A 21,115-nucleotide genomic window follows, 5' to 3' on the forward strand; every position below is an offset into this window, starting at 1 on the left:
AGTGTAAAATCTGTACATTTAACTATGTGTAACACATGGAACCATTCCTCTATGTATAATGCATGTGTTGGTGCTTGTGTTATTGTGGATACATGTGATACATTACTTATAAACTCCACATGGAGACCTCAAAACATCTACATTTGACTTATGCACAGTTTTAATGTATTTCTCCAAGGTTTATAAACTTTAGAGCTTTTTTGACATACTTAATTGGTACCCTCAAATGACATATCATGTAGATAAATTGCTTGCTTAATTTTTTCTCTTGGTTCAGTTTGCTTGTGTGTAAGGAGGTGTTAGTCCAGTCAGTTGGAGAGTAGTACCTATTAGCAGTGCGAGGATGATGACAAATTCCCTCAAATCAAATGTAAAAGTTTAGCAGTGTGTGTTCATATGTTTCATTGGCTTTGGAGGGATCCCTGAAGGGAGGCAGTGAGATTTTTTTGGTTCAGCACTTTCAAAATCTAGCTAATCTTGCCGGTTTTTCCACCTTTCTGAACCCCAGCTTTAAATTTGTCTACCTGCTGTTTGGTTTTTTAATTGGAAAAACAGCTGATGATGTGAGGAAAATGTTTATTAGTCAGAGATGTCTAGGAACGTGTGGAGGGAATCTTCAGTATCTCTTTACCGTTTTGTTTCTGCCTGCAGTTCCAGCACAGCCGTCTGGTTTTGAGGCAGAGGCTGAGCTGGACTCACGTATCATGTTGTCATGGCTTTGGCCTGTCCAGGACCCTATCATTAGCTTTGAATTGCTCTACTGGGAGGCCAACAATCCCACAGACAAGGTAAATACCAACACTTTCTTTACATTAACTTAAGATGTGATGGATTTTACTCTTGTCTTGTCATGTGAATGTTTGTGTGAATATATTTAATTTTAGAAATTATTATATTACCACCTAAGTGTCATTTCATTTCAAGTAGGCAAGAGAAGATACTGGTTTGTTCTGAAACTGACACTGTCAAATGAAACCTTATTTTCCACCTTTTCACTCTCTGCAGCATCATGCCACCTTCGACCCAGCAGGCTCCTATGCAGTTGATGGCCTAAAGCCAGATACATTGTACATGTTTTCTCTGGCAGCAAGATCTGACATGGGTTTAGGAGTCTTTACTCAGCCGACTGAAGCCAGGACTGCCCAATCCTGTAAGTACTGCAGCCTAATGATGTCTCATTAGTTGATGTTAATTGCCCCAAACAAATGATCCATTGTGTCTTTATGGTTCTGGTCCATTTTATCTTTAAACTAACTTATTGGAAGTGAACCAAGAGTAGTATATGAGATCATATCAACCAGCAGGTAAGTTATTCACCGGATTGTGTTGCTGATCATCGGTCATCCTTCATCATTAGTGATACATGGACAACATGAGCTGATCATGCTGCCCTTTAATGCAGGGCTGTAGTAGTCAAGTGTGTGTGCGTGCGTGCGTGACCCACTCCTCCATGTTATGACTGCCAATCTGTAAGAATAATTGAATTCGGCCACGCAGCAAGTTTTTCTGACCCAATTCAGTCTGACCGCTGATGACGAATAAGATAGCAGCCACTGCTAGTCCATGTAATTTATGCTATTTGTTGCAACAGTTCCTTGCTAACAACTACTGTGAATGAATGGAGTGGATTAGAAAGAGATTATGAATGGTGCAATTTATAATTTTGGATTTATATGGGTTGTTAGCAGCAAGTCTATCCAAGGACTCAACAGATCCTGGTTAATGAAGAGGGAAATGCGTGAAAAGCAAGTTGTTGTTGTTGTTGTGACTCAGGACTCGAACACGTCTTGTGTGATTGTGATGCGATGATGATCCTCAGCCCAAAAACAGAAGTACTATAGAAGTAGGACGATCTTCTATTATTTCTGACCTGTTTCTCAAGACACCAATTTATTGATTTCAGTATTAGTACAGTTATTTTTTAATGTGGGATAGAATTATTCTTTTTCTTTCCCATTATTAAGTCATGTTCTTTCCTGGCCTTCTACTTCTGCTCCTTAGTTGTAGTAATTTTTTATAACCCTGTTTCTATTTGTAACTTTTAGCAGTGCATCTCCCACATGTGGATATGAGCCTCAAAGGTCCTTGTATGTGTGATGGAATTACAGTTATTTTAGCAGCATCTTTTTCAACTCATCATGAGCACCTCTGCTGCAGGCAAACAAACCAGCCTCCGTTACTATTTAAACAGTAACCTCACTGGGTCCACATGGTCTGCTGGGGCTGCCAAACCGCATGATAAGCTTCCCCTGTGTTATCTCATCCACCTGCTCCACACTCATTTTAGCCGTTGGTTTATTTTTACTGTTGTATTCTGCTCTGTGTTTCTTTGTGCTTAACTTCACACTGTCTTAGTTACGTGAGATCACAGTTTTTTAGAAAAAAAAATGCCAACAGTGTGAAGTGTCACCTTTGTTTTTCTCTGCCCTCTGGACTGTGATGATAATTTTCATAAGCCAATGAAAACACCAGCTATCATTCACAGAAAATGTGTTTCATGAAGTTATTGCAAAGTGAAATACATTGTGACATAAATCTTAACAATTACACTTTCAGTTTCAACCCTGTCTTCTACAAAATATATTAATATACAATAGGGGATGGGCGATCTGGCCAGAAAACAATATCACAATCTGTTTAATCAATCTTGAACCACAATCTTCATTGCGATCTTTCTTCCCAGTTTGGAAAGTATAATCAACTTCAGATGTACCTCTCAGTTTTTATCATTAAAGCATTTTTGGTATAAGGTTCTTATTTACCATGCTGCTAGTTATAACTCAGGTTACATTGTTTACAATACATCTAGCACAGACATCTAGTTGGCTATGACTCCACTAGTACATTCACATAGCATGCATCGGCTCATTGGTGAGGTCATGTGAAATTCAGAAACACGAGTAAGGGGATATTTAATATCACAATTTCTGTGATTTGCCTAAAATGTCGCTTATGGTCTCTTTTAAGATTTATCTTGATCTAAAATCAAAATTGCTCACCCCTATATAAAACTAATTTAATTGTTAAAATGATTTTGAGAAAACATAATAACTTTTTAACCAAGGTTATTACTGAAATATTAGAAAACTACAACATTGCTAAAGACAAGTCAGGTGAGTCACAAAATGTGGGCAGAGCTTTAGGTTAGCTTCTTTAGAAGAGAAAATAAACCCCTCTCCGCTTCTTTAACAAATAAACACTCTCGTCTCTCAGCAGTCCAGATGGTCAGTTGCTATGTCTTCCATTATCCACCCTGCTTGACCATTACCCTACCTCCTCCCCTCCATCAGCCCCCTCAGCCCCTCCCCAGGATGTGCACTTGGTCAGCCTCAGTTCCACCAGCATCAAGGTGAGTTGGGTGGCACCGCCCACGCACAGCCGCCACGGGGAGATAGTGTCCTACTCCCTAGCCTACCAAGCAGTCACAGGGGAGGATGTGGAGCGCTACCAGGTGTCAGGGATTGGACCTGACATCACCAGCTACATGCTGGAGGACCTGGAGAAGTGGACTGAATATATGGTGTGGGTGAGGGCTCACACTAACGTCGGGCCCAGCCCGGAGAGCCCTGCAGCCCACATCAGAACCAAGGAAGATGGTACGTTGATAATATTCCACAGAGCAGCCTGGGCCTCTCAGGAAATACTAACCTTCCAGTATTCACTCTGCTCCTCTCCTGCTGCTGCAATTCAGTTTCAAAAACTCTAACTAAAGGTGTGATACTTTAAAAAATGAAACATTTTCCATTTTCCTAGAAGAAATATATGTCTGAGTACACAAAACAAAATTGCTTTACCAAGCCTTAACTGACCTAACTTAAACACAAACTCACTTTGTTGCAGTCATGAGTGTACACTTCAGAAAATGACTCCTTAAAGTAAGACCCCAACTGACACTGGGGTCAACACTAATGCGTACTGACCTCTGGTAAGTCTGGTAAGACTGCTCTTGTCTGTAGGCAGGTGTAGAGACTGGCTAAATGATATACACCTGTTGTATGAGTTTTGCAGATTTGTTTGATGCAGAATGTTCTTCCTCGAAAGTACGGAGATTATGGGGTAATGGCAATGCAGCAGGAACCAAAAGTAAAATTAAGTTCTAGTTGCTTTAAGCAATGTTGCTTGCCAAAATGCTGTTAGACTGCTGCCCTGCTAGACTAGCGCGTCTGGAGAATTGCTTGAGCGGGGCCTGTGGAGTAAGACAACTATCAAAAAGATGTGTGTGTGTGATTCTAACCATTTATATTTGTAATGTTGAACATTTGTATGTCAATGAAAGTGTTCTGTAAACAGAAGGTAAGTATAACACACTGTTGCTAGGGACGCCGGTCTGATCAGGGGAGCATAGAGGAGAATTCAATTAAATTAACTATTTCATATTTTGCAGATCAGTGCTAATCAATTAGCACAAGCCAACTATTTACGCTAGTAATCACTAACTTAGCATGGCCGGCCCGCATGTTGTTACCTTGCAAGCTAAAGCAGTAAGTCTGTAAGTCCAAAAACTGTATTTTATTTTAAAACAGTACAATTTCATGAAATAAATACCTGATACACACGTTATTGACTTTACCTGTGATGCTGAGTCGCCCGCTTCACTGTCGTCAGCCATCTTTGGATTTGGAGCATGCACAGTTGGGAACATCGCGGTTCGATTACTTTCCCCTGTGACCTGCCTGTGACCTCAGTGACGTCATTTCAGCACTTTTCAAATCTTACCCACAAACCTGAATTCGTAGTCGTAGCAATTAAGAGTTGTATTCACAAGACTTTGCACTCACAGCTTTTAGATTTATACTCACATAAAAACAATCCTAACCTGAACAATTTCTCAGTTTCATGTGTGTGACAGCAGAATTTTGTGTGCAACACTTTTATTGACATACAAATGTTCAACATTACGAATACAAATGGTTAGAATCACGCACACATCTTTTTGATAGTTGTCTTACTCCATAGGCGACATTTTCTTTCTCTGTCGGATGGCAGGTCTGAGGTGCAAGCTGAATGGCCTCATATGATTCATTCTGTGAGGGTGCTATGCCATTCGTAGCACACTTTCTTTTTTGCTGTATCGGCTGAAAACAGCTCAGAAGCAGAGTGTAGCAAAGCCTAGTGGTCACCGCTTTAAGACAGACACCATTACAACAAATCCTTACCAGAAGATTCACCTCTTTTGTGGTGTTACAATTAGCCATATAATGACCAATAAGAGCAAAGACTAATGGTCCCTTTTTTTGGTGCCACCCAAGGAAATAAAAGTATCAAAGGATGACTCTTGGACAGTGTCATGGAGGATTAGATAATATAACTGCAGCATGAAGCCTCTCCTCTGTTTAAACGCACTGTTCTCACCAGCTCAGGACTCTGACTGCTTACATATGACCTCCAGCCCTTCTTTTGTCTTCTTCCTGACTCTTCCTTTCATCCTACTCTTAATCATAGTAGTCACAACAATGTCCATATTAATTTGGTTGCCTCATGCTCTGATTGTATTTGAATTGTGTGTGTCAGTATGAGAAGAAAATGGACAAAAGAGTGATGCTGCTTGCTTGTTTGTGTTTTTAACTTAAAAAGCAGATCTGTCTGTCTGTCTGTCTGTGTTGACTCTGATCTGGTAAGGACTTTGCGTGATTAATATACATGATGTGATATACATGTGCTGTTCATAAGTACATAAGTACATTTCCCCAAATTTGACGCAACTAAATGTAATGAAATATTGTTAGCAACAAAGTGTAACAAAATGATTGTGCTGTTGTTATGTAAAAGCTGTATTATCTTCAGAAATAGAAAACGATGAAAGTGAAGTTAGCATACTAGCCAGCTGGTCCCTGTCCATCCTGTCTCATAATACCAATAGTGGCAGTAGTCCAATAACCTCCCATGGTTTCACAAGTTCTCTCAGCATTTAGTTTAATAAGTAAACAAAACAAACTCACAAAAGCTCAAGAAAGAATATATGCTTACACCTTTTTCCTTATGTAACAGAAAAATACATCGCCTACACACACACACACACTAAACAAAATTTAGGTTTTTTTCTTTTGCCAAACTAAACTTAATTGCCTTGTTAATTCATTGTAAAACTCAGGGTTCTCAGAGTTCTGCTGTCAGCTGTACTCACTGGGACTCTGCTGAACCCAGCTGAGCTCAGCCAAACTGCCAGTGGAAACTACCTCCATGGTCCAAGGTCCTGGTCCAGGTGCAATCCAGTCATCTATCTCGCTGCTAGTCACGCCCCTAACTGAGCTAAGAGTAGCAACAGTTCCAGCCAAAGATAACTACAGCAAGCTGCAGTTGGTGGTTACATTGGTGACATGCTATTTTAGAATTCTGGCCATATTTTTCTACTTCTTTATTTTTATAAAATCCCCAAAATTGTGGTAACATTAAAAGAAGTTGCTTGCGGCAAACAGCAATGCACATTGGCACATATCTCAAATTGTACGACGATAGCTTGTATCAGCAACTATGGCAACTAAAGGTAGTTGCCACAATTTAATAGCGTTGCCTTTTCATGTTTAACAGTAGATCTGCGTTTTCCTTCCGCCTTCCGAACCATAAACCTTCCCCACTGGCTGTCCTTCTCACCCCATCTCCATTCTCTCTCTCGGCGTCTCCCACCACACTTTACCTCCGAACACCCACCGAATTTTTAATTTCGCTCTCTTTTCATGTCTCTGCGCATCATTTGACTTTGACGTCTCATCACTGACTGGAGTAGTAGCAGCATCTGTCCATCCTTGACACAGCGTTTCAACTTTCTCTGTGCGCTGCCCACGAATCCTCATTCCTGCCCATATCAGTATGAGCCTGACTGCCTGACTACACATTCTCATTTTTCTCCAGGACAATACAGTATCTTACAGCACAGATCTGAAGGCTGCTGGCTTGCAGTTCATTTATAAATAAATTTCCTTACTAAAAACTATGTCTTGTGTTGACATGACAGGAAGACAATAGGAGAGTGAAAGGGAAAGAAAGCACAAATTGAAAAGCAGGAGCACAGACTGTTTAAAATACAGACAAAATGTATGCCAGTTTTTATTTCATTACTATTATTTACGTTATCTTCTGAGACAGTTTGCTGTAATGTAATTCTTTATTTTGTTTTGCATTAGCATCATTTTTACCACAGTAAAATGAGTCTAGTCTATTGTTCTCTGACACAAAACTTGCTTACTTGACACACCCAACATTGTATAAAATCTTTGGCCCAGCTATTCATTTTTAATAGCATGCTTTGCAAAACACAAAAAGAACCTTGAACAAAAGCCTGACAAAATTTTGATTATGGGAATCCCTAGATTATAGGTTAAGCTCATGGAGTAAAAAAGTACAAAAACTTCTTTTTTTCTTATGGAACTTGTGGATTATTTTGTTTACAAAGATAATAATAATAAGAAGAAGAATCAGCTTTATTGACAGTATATATATTTTTACATACACACACTGAATTGGTCTTCTGCATTTGACCCATCCTTAGTTGAACACACACATGCAACACCCGGCAAATTACATGCAGTGAAACACACACAGGAGCAGTGGGCAGCATCAAGCGCCTGGGGAGCATATTGGGGGGTTAAGTGCCTTGCTGAAGGACACTTCAGTCAGCTAATGGAGCAGGGGAGCATTTTTTGCATTAATCACTCCACCACACCCAAATTTTTCCTGCCCGTCCAGTGGGGGAATCAAACCGGTGACCCTCCGATCACAAGCTGCTTCTCCAACCTCTAGGCCACGGCTGCCCCCTGTAGGTTTGAGGATTATATTAGAACTATGGAAACTTCCAAATTACTGATTAAAACTGTCATTAAAAAATAAATAAACAAACTTACAGTATTTTTAAATTTTTTTTTTCTATTTTTTAAGGAAAAGGACTGGTTAGAGGGCGGCACGGTGGTGCAGTGGTTAGCACTGTCACCTCATAGCAAGAGGGTTCCAGGTTCGAATCCCGGTCTGGGCCCTTCTATGTGGAGTTTGCATGTTCTCCCTGTGCCTGCGTGGGTTTTCTCCGGGTACTCCGGCTTCCTCCCACAATACCAAAAACATGCACATTAGGTTAATTGGCTACTCTAAATTGCCCCTAGGTGTGAGTGTGAGAGTGTGTGATTGTTTGTCTTTGTGTGTCGGCCCTGCGATTGACTGGCGACCAGTCCAGGGTGTACCCCGCCTCTCGCCTGTAGTCAGCTGGGATAGGCTCCAGCTCCCCCGCGACCCTGACGGATAAGCAGTATAGAAAATGGATGGATGGATGGACTGGTTAGAATTGAAGGCATGGTAAGCTAGGTGAATGGTCAACTTGTTACCTCAGTCAACAACAGCTGAACAATTTGTTGTGCTTTTCAGTGTATTCAAAAATGTCTTAAACAACTGTAGAAGCTTGATGAGAAAGTCATCGTGGGAGTAAATGTGGCGAATGAGTATGCTGAGGTCGTTCAGGTCATGAATTTCTTTTATCCAAGAACAGAAAGCGGGTAGACAAATACGCACTGGACACAGTGATAGAGATACAAAGCAGACAATTAGTGGCGTCCATATCATTTGACAGCTGCAGCAGAGAATCCCCATCACCCAAAGCAACATGAGCCAGCTTCACACACACAGCTCTACAAACCTAAAGCCAGCTTGGACTATGTAAGCGTCACAAAGTCTGCATTAACTTCATGATGATTACAGTGGGAATTAATAACACATATAGTTGTGTTGACCCCTACGGTGCAATTATGTTAGTGTTAGTTTTAGTGAAATCTCTAAGTACACCATTAAAAAAATCCTGCATATAAGAAGGCCTTTACAAATTAGAAGTCAGACAAGCAAGCAGATACAGAAGACAGCATACATAGAAATAAAATCAGTACTGGACCACAGCCTTGAGATCAGGAATGGATGAGTTGGCCAAAAAATAATAGCACGATCCATCACTCTCTTGGTATGTTCATGTAGTGCCGATCTGCTATGACTTTTTACATCCATTGCCAATGTCAGGTCATGATATAAAATGCTCTTTATGTGGTGATGGTGATGGAGGATGGGTGTGGTGGCTTCCCTGATGGAGGAGACAGTTCAAGCACAAAGTTTCTCTCACCTTCGGCGGATGTTTTACTTCCCTAACCCTTAATTGCACCCTCCTGTGGTCTGTTTAAATGTACACAGGATACATGATGTGGCTAAGCATAAATAGAGTGTCTCTGTAATCAGGGAGCCATCAAGGTATAGCAGCACTGTTAAAAAGTCTTTTTTCTTTTTGCTTCTTTCTCACTTGCATAGCATGTAACCTTGTATTTTGTTGCTGACACAGAAGTTTGATTCTGATTCTGGAAGCTTGCTGGTTCTATGTGAAATTAAATGATTCCGATTAGTGCATAGTGCTGACACCAAGTTATGGAGCTTTTCTTTGCTTGCTCACTCAGTGATACTCGAGCTGATTTAACACTTTTCTCTCCATGTCTTAATTATTTAATGCAGGGCATTTTAACCTTTAATGCTTCCTTTCCTCTCCTTTTTTCTTGCATTCATTTATACTTTCCTGTGAAGTTGACCAAGCATTCTGAATCTTCATAAGCTCATTTTGATATTCCGTAAAGTAGAATAAAATCTGCTACCACCACTCTCTGGAGGCTTCATGTGGCAAGCTTTGATGTGTTTAACCTGCAAAGAGAGCTAGCAACCTTCACGTTACCTTGGAACCTTTCTACATTTATAACTATCTCATCAGGTCATGAGAGTTTTCAAACTCTGATGTCACTGATCACATGGATATAGATGACCCACCACCATCACTATCTTAAAACGCTGGCTTAGGATTAAATAAATAAATAGAGCTTTTATAAAACCTGCCCAGTGAGGTTCAGTGTACTGTGTAACTGCAAAGTTAAGGAGTTGCTTTCACCTTAAACCTTTCACTGTGCACAGAGTTCTCTACTTGAACAACCTGCACAGCCTTAACGGTGCATGTACATTAGGGCTGGGCAGTTCATTTCTACGTGTGTCCATACGTGTGTCCACACGTAAATAATAAAAACGCCTGGCTTTTCAAAATAAAAGCAACACAGTTGTATTGCATGCACAACATAAATACTTGTTCATTTGTGTTTATGACTGACATACCACAGGCTGGACAGGGATGCCCACGGGCCCACAAAATGCCCAGGTCTGATGTACATTCATGACCCTTCAATTTTAATGTGCATTTAATTATTTAACCTAAGGATCTGGACAAAGCCAAACCATGTAGCTCAAATAAAATGATCTTATCTCATTAAAATAGACATTGTCCATTAGAGAGTAGTTTTAGAAAAACTGACACTGGGACACTTCTCAGGTGCACACCTAACCTCTGGTTTATTCATGTGGGACATTAAGAGAGGCTCTTCAAATCCTGTCAGAAATATCCTGCCACTGAAACTACCTTCTTCATGGCTATAGAAAATACTCCATACAAAATATGAAGGAAAGCTTTTATGTGAGTAATTTAATTATTTCTATAATATTTATTTAATCAGCTGTCTAAATAACTATCTAAATATTGAAATGCACTAAATAAGGAGTCAGATCAGACTGAGGGAAAGACAATTAATCATGAAATCCTGGTAAAAACTTACTTACTTACTGGAATTGAGCACGCTGCTCGCAGTTTGCAGTGTCAGCGAATGGTAGCTCTAACCAAAAGGTAAATGGATACAAAAAAAGAAACATTCAACTTTTCCTAAAGCGTTTAAGTTGAAGTTGTGTGTTGTGTTGTGCTACAGTGCCTGGAGCTCCTCCCAGGAAGGTGGAGGTGAATGTCCTCAACTCCACTGCCCTCAGGGTGATCTGGAAGCCTCCCCTGTCTGTGAAACAGCATGGCCAGATCAGAGGCTACCAGCTGGTCTACTCCAGGCTAGAGAATGGGGAGCCTCACGGCCAGCCGGTCATCATGGACGTTTCCCTCCCTGAAGCCCAGGTACTGCCACATTTTATACAACTGAGTCCCACGACGTGTTAAGCAGTGCTTTTAGCTGAGTAAAGAAGGAGGAGTTTGGTTTGAATCAGGAATCTATGAGAAACTATATTGCTTGACAGATGTCAACTTGTGTGAGTTTTTTGTCTCTACTACCACACAACAGAGTTTAAAATGGTAAGATGAAGCTCGCATAGCTTGAACTAAAAAGGTACAGAAGTGTTTTATTCTACCGTTTCGCCCTCATCTTTGCCTGTCAGACTGCCCAACCTACCTTTGGATTCATGGAGAGTGTCCATATGTGCAGTGTCTAAGGGGACAATTTGTAGACACTTTTCAAAACAGCACTGCCTCCTCCTCCACATGAGCAGCTGTAATCACAGCCCTGTGACAGGCTCTGTATATCCACAAGACAGGCACATAGAATGGAGGCATTTCTCATCTTTGTATTATCTTCTCACAATAAATGTGAAGTTTTTGTCTAATCCGTAAAATCTCTCGATTTCTCTCTCTTTGCTCACAAGCAATAAATGAACTGCTCGTATCAGATGTCTGAAAAAGGCTAAGGCAGTGAGTTCTTTTAAGTAACATACATCATTATTTTCATATAGAATCAGGTATCAATGAAAGATCATGTGTTTAAGTAGGATTTGTATTAGGATTATTTATACAGCCATTCGCACCTTAACACTACTATTAGGGAAAGCATGAAGACTGCTTTTATTGTATCATTTTTTACATTGGCATAAATAAATGTATATAAATTCATTAGAAATAGATTTTGTGTAGTTTTTTTGTTTAGTGTTTTTTAATGCATATCAGAAAATATAACATTTAGAGAATAAATTAATGCAGAAAATCAATAACTCTCCATATTCTAGTATTCATCCAACTGTATGTCCAAGATGCACAACAAAATTACCTGACTGTTTTTAGTTGCTTCCAAATGGGTTTTTCATTTTCTCAACCTAATCTATGTAAATAATTCCTTATCTTTTCCTGAAATATAAAAGAGGAAACAGATTGAGACAAACTGTGCTGGGTCTGCTGTAACCTTGTGAAAATGCATCATGATGAGAATGCATGTACAAGTACCTTGTTATTTCATGGAAATTGTATTTCATGTTTGTTGCAGTTTTTATCTCAGCCCACAGTGGTGGAAAAGAGCCACAAACAGGAAGGTGTGAATAATGGAAAAATGTAGATAATCCTGTTTAGGAATGCAAAGCAAGTTTTTCAACATTAAAGGAATAATTTTGTAATTTTTGTAAAATTCATACTTGGTGCTGATCAGCCCCATCAGGAGAGATACAGCATTTTCTACCTAAAACACATTCCAGTATCTGTATGCCCAGCTATTCCTACACACACACACACACACACACACACACGCACATAATTAACATAATTGAAACACATAATTAAAACTGTTGGCCATAAAATAAAATGTACTTGAATAAAAGTAAGAAGTAGGTCAGTTACAATTAGTGCACTGTGACAGAGATTTCTTGGATTTTGGTGTATTTAATATTTATCAAGGTCATTTATGTGTCAAGTTGTACCACAGTGGGTTTTCACAACAAAGTAGGTATGTAGCCTTTTTCATAGTACACACATAGACCTTATATAAAATTATACACAGGTAAAAGAAGAAAACAATAGGATATCAATTTCAAAGTCCTCTTTCGTCTCAACTCTCCACATGAATATAAAGGCAATAGAGTCAATAAATCAATAGCATGTAATTTTAGCTTAGTCTTTTGCTTCCAAACTCCACTGGAATTTTTTATACAAATTGTAATTAATTTCATTAATCAGTCTATAAGTCATTCAAAGGAACTGTCTTTACCTTGCTGACTGTTGCTTCATCACTCAAAGTTGAAACCTTATCGATAGCAGGGGAAAGTATTTATTTCTCAGCTACAGAGTGTGGCTTTTTACTGAGCACATCTGTAGGTGACTGTATACAAGGCAAGTTGAGCATTTGAAGGTACAGATGCAGTTTTTTTTCCTCTTAGTGCTCCGGATGTGGCTTTTCAGACTGTCAGGGGCTAGTATTTTCAGATATGCAGCTCTCTGTGGTCTCTCACCAGAAGCAGAGGTTGATCTAGGCCTCGTCGCATTTTCAATTCAATTCAATTCAGTTTATTTATATAGCGCCAATTCACAACAAAAGTTATTTCATGACACTTTCCAATTGGAGCAGGTCTAGACCATCCATCCATCCATCCATTTTCGATACCACTTACCCGTCAGGGTCGCGGGGAAGCTGTAGCCTATCCCAGCTGACTACGGGCGAGACGCAGGGTTCACCCTGGACTGGTCGCCAGTCAATCACAGGGCCAACACACAAAGACAGACAACCACACACTCTCACACTCACACCTCGGGGCAATTTAGAGTAGCCAATTAACCTAATGTGCATGTTTTTGGTATTGTGGGAGGAAGCCGGAGTACCCGGAGAAAACCCATCAGGCACAGGGAGAACATGCAAACTCCACATAGAAGGGCCCAGACCAGGATTCAAACCTGGAACCCTCTTGCTGTGAGGCGACAGTGCTAACCACTGCACCACCGTGCTGCCCAGGTCTAGACCAAACTCTTTAATTAAATTGTAATACAGAGAGCCCAACATTCCCCCTTGAGCAAGCACTTGGAGACAGAGGTGAGGAAAAACTGTCTTTTAGAAGGCAGAAACCTCAGAGCAGACCCTAGCTCAAGATGGGCGACCATCTGCCTTGACCGGTTGATCTGAGAGAGAGAGCAGGAGGGGGAGAGAGAGACAGACAGACAGATAGACAAGGAGAGAGAGGGAGAGGGGGTGGGGCGTGAGAGAAGGAGCACACAAGCAGATATGCATAACAGCAGTAATAATACTAGAAATATTGGAACTGTAGATAATGATAATAAAGTATACAGGAGGTACTGTGGTGATTATGATAGCAGTACTAGCAACAGTAATAATGGTAGTAGCTGTACAGAGTAGTAATAGAATTAAAATAAATTATGACTAAACAGTAGTAATCGCAGTGAGTTTCGAGCAGGACCGCAGCAGGAGGTCCAACCACGATCCATGGGAACCTGCGAGACGAGAAAGCACAAGGACTCCAGGGAAGAAGTTGAGTTAGTAATATGCATTAATGGGACATAAATGTGTGCAGAAGGAGAAGGAGAGGAAGAAAGAGCTCAGTGCATCATGGGAGGGCCCCCGGTAGTCTAAGCCTATAGCAGCATAACTAGGGGCCGGCCTAGGCCAGCCCTAACTATAAGCTTTATCAAAGAGGAAAGTTTTTACTCTACTCTTGTCTTTGCCTTGGAAGTTGTGTTTTAACTATAGGAAGACACGTCCTCTGCTGTATGTTTAGCTGGGAGATCTGTTTCAAACTTGCCCATACAGAAGTGTATGTGGATAACCACATTTTAAGGGCAAACTTCAGCTGGTGGTACTCTTTCAGTTTTATTATTTCTCATATCATTTCTGGCATGTGAAAACAAAGTGTATGATTTAGAGTATGGGGGTGCATGAAAATCTGAGATAAATCGCTCCCTGTATTGATTCAGTAAGGGACAGTGCATTTTATTTTTCTGTGCTGTATGAGCCCATACAGGATAGATAAAAACCTTAGCCTCAGTTCTTCAGAATTTTTGTTTCAGTTTTAAACTTAGTATTCTGCTGTCACATTGTCAAAATCAGTAGCACCACACATGTTTTATTGACAGAAAGTTACCCAATGAACACAGTGCATGAGCATATAAGCTTTTATCAGAATCAGAGTCAGAACACTTTATTGAGGAAATTGGGTATGTTACAGTTGCTCCAAACAAGATTAGAAATCTACAGTCCAAAGAATTATAACAAAAATAGAAGTAAAATATAGCTAAAATACAAACATAAAATAAATATGAAAAGCATGTGTGTAAAATAGAGCAGTAAATGCAGTGAAACTGCAGAACCAGTCTCTCAGTCTGTTGACTCAGAGTGTCTCTGAGGGAGGAGTTGTAAAGTGTGATGGCCACAGGCAGGAATGACCTCCTGTGGCGCTCTGTCGAACGTCGCGGTGGAATCAGTCTGTTGCCGAGAGAACTCTGTGTCTGTGAACACTGTGCCTAACCAGGACTTTGGAGAGACACTGTCCAGCATAGAGTGTAACTTAGACAGCATCCTCCTTTCTGTCACCGCTGCCAGAGAGTCCAGCCCCGCTCCCACAACATCAGTCGCTTTCCGAATCAGTTTACCGAGTCTGCTGCTGTCCACTACTCTCAAACTAATGCCCCAGCACACAACAGTAAACAGGACAGCACTGGCCACCACAGTCTCATAAAACATCTTCAGCATCGTCCAGCAGATGTTAAACAGCCCCAGCCTCTTCAGGAAATAGAGGTGGCTCTCCATTTTTGTAGACAGCATCTATGTTCTTAATCCAGTCCAGTTTACTGTCTGTGTGCACTCCCAGGTATTTGTATTCCTTTTCAATGTCCACAATGTCCACAGCAGTCCCGTGGATGAAGATAGGTGTCACTGGAGCCTTGGTCCTCCTCAAGTCCACTACCAGTTCCTTGTTCTTCATCACATTTAGCTGCAGATGGTTTTGCTCACACCATGTGACCACCATCGTCACCCTTCTTGATGCATCCAACTGTGGCCGAATCATCAGAGTTGGAGTTTCAACTCCAGCTTCCTTTTGTATTTGTCCTTGGCCTGCCTGATTTTGTCTTTCACATCTCCCCATATATATTAACATTAGTACAGTCCCAGGGAACATTGTGCAACATTGTGGATTTGTTTGATTTTGGTCACTTAGTGTGCTCACAAGTTTAGTCATTTAAAGGGTAAATGCAACCTTTTTAAACTATGTTGAGGTATAAAAATGCTTAACACAACCATATCACATACTGATTTGATCCATAATTTTGTAATAATTGTTAAACTGTTCACAAACAGGCCCAGGTGTGATCACACCTTATACCTTAACCAGTCAACATATACATTTACCATTTTCACTAGAGACTGAGCACAGAGGATGGCTTCACATGGAGCTCACCATTGTCAGGCTTGGGCTCAGGGCAGGACTCAGATGCAGAGACACGAGTTAAATTCAACAGACTTTATTAAGCAATGGCAGCAAGAGAAAACCTCTTGACAGAGTGAAAATAAACATGAAAAACTCCTGATGTACGTCCTCTCTATTAGAGCACACACAGCTATGAAACATTAATCTCTTACGAAAGAGTAGAACAAACGGCTATAAAAATTTATGAACAAAAGTCTACCTCAAGGGAGGAAATAAGCAACAACCTAATACTATAATCCTAAGAACATAAAACTCTCCAACCGGAGAGACAAAAACAAGACGAAAACAAAAAAAAAAATCAAACTAAGCAGAGAAAGACTAAGACCAGGCAGAAATTCTAAACTAAGGAAACTAAACTGAGCTTTAAAACCTACAGCAATAAATCACTCTTAGATGAGGCAAAGACAAAGTGCTTACTAAGGATAAAAACAGTGGCTGAGAACAAGGAAAATCTGCCGCAATCTCACAAGGGACGAAACACACTGTCACAAGGGAAACGCAGACTATTTAAACACATGAGGGTAATGGGAAACAACAGGGAAGACAGTCAGACTGGTGACACATGAGGAAGGGCAAATGACTTCAAAATAAAACAGGAAATGGCGAGACATAAACTCAAAACAAGACAAGACCTCACCGCGGTGTGACAACCAGCAGTTTTTTGTTACTTGTCTTTAAACGTCTTTAATTACAATTTTTTGGAAATAAAAAGTAAGTAAGATGTAATAAAAAGTACACAAAAAAATATTTTTGCAATGGTAACGAGAGTATATGTAGTTCATTACTTCCACTAAGAGGGAACCACTCTTGCAAGTGATGACTGTTGGCTACATGAGCAGCCATATGCAGTATGGCTGAGAAAAAAAAAAGATAACAGCAACACCTAAGAAATTTCATCACACAGTCCAAGAAAGCAGACTGATTGAATGACAAGAGATGAAAAGTTGTGAAATCGCAGGTTAGCAGCAGCAGGCTGAAGCAGAAGTCAAAGGCTGGTTTGTAGGCACACAGTTAGGTGGTGTTCAGCTCCTTTTCTCTCAGCTTGTTGTTTTGTTCTTGTCTCAGGAGCGTCTCACCTGATTTCCTTTAGAAGCAGCATTCCTGTCTTATCTGTGCAAGGCAGGAGGCCTGATAAAGGGCCCGCATCTCACAGCTAATCTATAATTTCTCCCTCACACACACACACACACACACACTCAGAACCATTTCACATGCCTGCTGAGGGGACTGTCTTCAAGCCTCATTCGTGATAAGTTTAGTCTTTCCCCATGGCATCAGCATTGGTGATTAGAGTCAAGTGTGGACTGCTGTGACCCCTCCACACAAATTCACACCTGGTATGCTCCACACCATAACTCATACTCCTACTCACTGACCTGTCCACATCTGGACAACTTGGACTCATACCAGCTTTTTTTTTATTTTCTTATTTTAACTTTACATGCAGTGTGTCCACCCCAGTGGATTGTTTTCAGAAAAAAATTACTTGCATTCTTATCTTTTCAAGGTTATGTTGATGACATACGATGTGTTCTTTGTGCATTTATCTTATTATAAATGAATATCTAAAGGGTTGACTAGCATGTAAATATAACTTGAAGTAAAGCTCCTGAAATTGTTTTAATACGGGACTTATCTGGACCAAATCCATCCATCCGTCCATCTGCTTTACCTGGTTTATCTACCAGGGTTGCAGGAGGGGTGGAGCCTATCCCAGCTGAATATGACACCACTCACATCAAGGGGCAATTTAGAATAACCCAATGTGCATGTTTTTGGGATTGTGGGAAGAAGCTGGACCACCCAGAGAAATCCAGATAGGCACATGGAGAACATGCAAACAGAAGGGCCCAGACCAGGATTCAAACCTGGAACCCTCTTACTGTGAGGCGACAGTGCTAACCACTGCACCACCATGCCGTCGCTAATGTCTTTATGGCAGAAAAATATTAAAAGTAGTACTTAAATATCAGCTCTGTCAGTTATTTTCCCATTTTCACAGAAATGTGGTAATTTGGGAAACTGAAGGTAATTCCCTGCACTGCATCACTGGTTTGCTTCAAAATGTCAAAGCTGCTTTCATGTGTGCATACATTTACATACAAGTCTGTCTTTTCCTTACAAGCTTTTCTTCAACGTGTTAGATGACCAGTAACATCAACTGAAGTGTTGATCAGCCACCAGTCAGGCCTGATAAGTTAACAAGTCTGTGACCTTTTTTTTTCTAGAAAAATATTCAGTTTAAGATCGGAGAGAATAGAACCACTGTGGAATTACACCATGGCCAAGCCAGCACACATCTGAGTGGCAGATTTCACACCAAATATAATTTAAAATAAGTCTTTTGTGTGGGTAAAAGGAATCCTACACTTAGGTCCATATATTGGACGAGTATAAGTATAATATACATATATAGTATAATTATACAAGTATAATTTTATTGGCATTTGGCCTTTGTCACCACACCACATTAATCACTACATTAAAATGTGAAATGAAACACGCAAGATATGAGCAAAGTCAGATCTTTTCAGCTTTAATTTAATACTATGGGCGAAAGGCGGGGTACACCCTGGACTGGACGCCAGTCAATCGCAGGGCCAACACTTAGGGCCAGCATGTTTTTGGTATTGTGGGAGGAAGCCGGAGTACCCGGAGAAAACCCACGCAGGCACAGGGAGAACATGCAAACTCCACATAGAAGGGCCCAGACCGGGATTTGAACCTGGAATCTTCTTGCTGTGAGGCGACAGTGCTAACCATAAATTCATTAGAAATAGATTTTGTGTAGTTTTTTTGTTTAGTGTTTTTTAATGCATATCAGAAAATATAACATTTAGAGAATAAATTAATGCAGAAAATCAATAACTCTCCATATTCTAGTATTCATCCAACTGTATGTCCAAGATGCACAACAAAATTACCTGACTGTTTTTAGTTGCTTCCAAATGGGTTTTTCATTTTCTCAACCTAATCTATGTAAATAATTCCTTATCTTTTCCTGAAATATAAAAGAGGAAACAGATTGAGACAAACTGTGCTGGGTCTGCTGTAACCTTGTGAAAATGCATCATGATGAGAATGCATGTACAAGTACCTTGTTATTTCATGAAAATTGTATTTCATGTTTGTTGCAGTTTTTATCTCAGCCCACAGTGGTGGAAAAGAGCCACAAACAGGAAGGTGTGAATAATGGAAAAATGTAGATAATCCTGTTTAGGAATGCAAAGCAAGTTTTTCAACATAAAATAAATAATTTTGTAATTTTTCTAAAATTCATCAGGAGACATACAGCATTTTCTATCTAAAACACATTCAAGTATCTGTATGCCCAGCTATTCCCACACACAATTAACATAATTAAAACACATAATTAAAACTGTTGGTCATAAAATAAAATGTACTTGAATAAACGTAAGAAGTAGGTCAGTTACAATTAGTGCACTGTGACAGAGATTTCTTGGATTTTGGTGTATTTAATATTTATCAAGGTCATTTATGTGTCAACTTGCACAACAGTGGGTTTTCACAACAAAGTAAAGGTATGTAGCCTTTTTTATAGTACAAACATAGACCTTATATAAAATTATACACAGGTAAAAGAAGAAAACAATAGGATATCAATTTCAAAGTCCTCTTTCGTCTCAACTCTCAACATGAATATAAAGGCAATAGAGTCAGTAAATCAATAGTATGTAATTTTAGCTTAGTCTTTTGCTTCCAAACTCCACTGGAATTTATTATACAAATTGCAATTAATTTCATTAATCAGTCTATAAGTCATTCAAAGGAACTGTCTTTACCTTGCTGACTGTTGCTTCATCACTCAAAGTTGAAACCTTATCGACAGCAGGGGAAAGTATTTATTTCTCAGCTACAGAGTGTGTCTTTTTACTGAGCACATCTGTAGGTGACTGTATACAAGGCAAGTTGAGCATTTGAAGGTACAGATGCAGTTTTTTTTCCTCTTAGTGCTCCGGATGTGGCTTTTCAGACTGTCAGGGGCTAGTATTTTCAGCTATGCAGCCCTCTGCGGTCTCTCACCATTGCACCCACCATTGTACTGGAGAATCAGAGATTGATCTAGGCCTCGTCGCATTTTCAATTCAATTCAATTCAGTTTATTTATATAGCGCCAATTCACAACAAAAGTTATTTCATGACACTTTCCAATTAGAGCAGGTCTAGACCATCCATCCATCCATCCATTTTCTATACCGCTTATCCATCAGGGTCGCGGGGGAGCTGGAGCCTATCCCAGCTGACTACGGGCGAGAGGCGGGGTGCACCCTGGACTGGTCGCCAGTCAATCACAGGGCCAACACACAAAGACAGACAACCATACACTCACACACTCACACCTAGGGGCAATGTAGAGTAGCCAATTAACCTAATGTGCATGTTTTTGGTATTGTGGGAGGAAGCCGGAGTACCCGGAGAAAACCCACGCAGGCACAGGGAGAACATGCAAACTCCACATAGAAGGGCCCAGACCGGGAACCTGGAACCCTCTTGCTATAAGGTGACAGTGCTAACCACTGCACCACCGTGCCGCCTGTGTACATCAACCATTTCAGAATTGCAGTCATACTTATACACCCCCCTTTTTTGGTGGTTCATAAATGATCTAACAAATACTTGACATGCAGTTTCATGGCCTTGTAAGGCCTGTTCCCTCATTTGTCCATGACAAATGAAGCAGATAAAGGTCTGGAGTTGGTTCTGAGTGTTACATTTGCATTTAGTAGCTGCTCACTGGAACGCTCGACATGATACACTCAACATGAACACTCAACTATGCTTGTTTCAGTATATGTGGACTTAACTGTAAATCTTTTAATTCAACTTGTGAAAAATGGCAGCAATGACAAAAGTTTTCCATTTACATTGTTGTTGATTGCACAAAAATTGCCATGTAATTTGTATTCAACAAGTTAGTTAAAATTGGGGCCTGTAGGGGGAGTAGGAGGAGAAGAACACTAATCTAAGGCACCGAAGAGGAAGAGGGAGGTACTGAGAAGTGTGTGTGTGTGTGTGTGTTTGTGGAAAGTAAATAGTAAGTCACATGGACAGGATTGCATAATGTACTGCAAATTGGCTG

The 21,115-nt window shown here is 40.2% G+C and overlaps 1 protein-coding gene across 13 annotated transcripts in view; it reads left to right on the forward strand.

Annotated features, from left to right (window-relative positions):
• ptprfa (protein tyrosine phosphatase receptor type Fa) overlaps positions 1-21,115 on the forward strand; it is a 284,242-nt gene that overhangs the window by 189,813 nt on the left and 73,314 nt on the right. For 8 of the 13 annotated variants that reach the window (XM_046392938.1, XM_046392940.1, XM_046392948.1 and 5 more), the window contains 4 exons: positions 652-788; positions 1,006-1,150; positions 3,291-3,596; positions 10,752-10,945. In XM_046392938.1, the coding sequence (XP_046248894.1) occupies positions 652-788; positions 1,006-1,150; positions 3,291-3,596; positions 10,752-10,945 (782 nt within the window). The remainder of the gene's footprint in view (positions 1-651; positions 789-1,005; positions 1,151-3,290; positions 3,597-10,751; positions 10,946-21,115) is intronic. The other 5 variants (XM_046392944.1, XM_046392950.1, XM_046392945.1 and 2 more) reach the window with 1 other exon arrangement.

Source organism: Scatophagus argus, chromosome 6, assembly GCF_020382885.2.
Source record: "Scatophagus argus isolate fScaArg1 chromosome 6, fScaArg1.pri, whole genome shotgun sequence".
NCBI lineage: Eukaryota > Metazoa > Chordata > Actinopteri > Scatophagidae > Scatophagus > Scatophagus argus.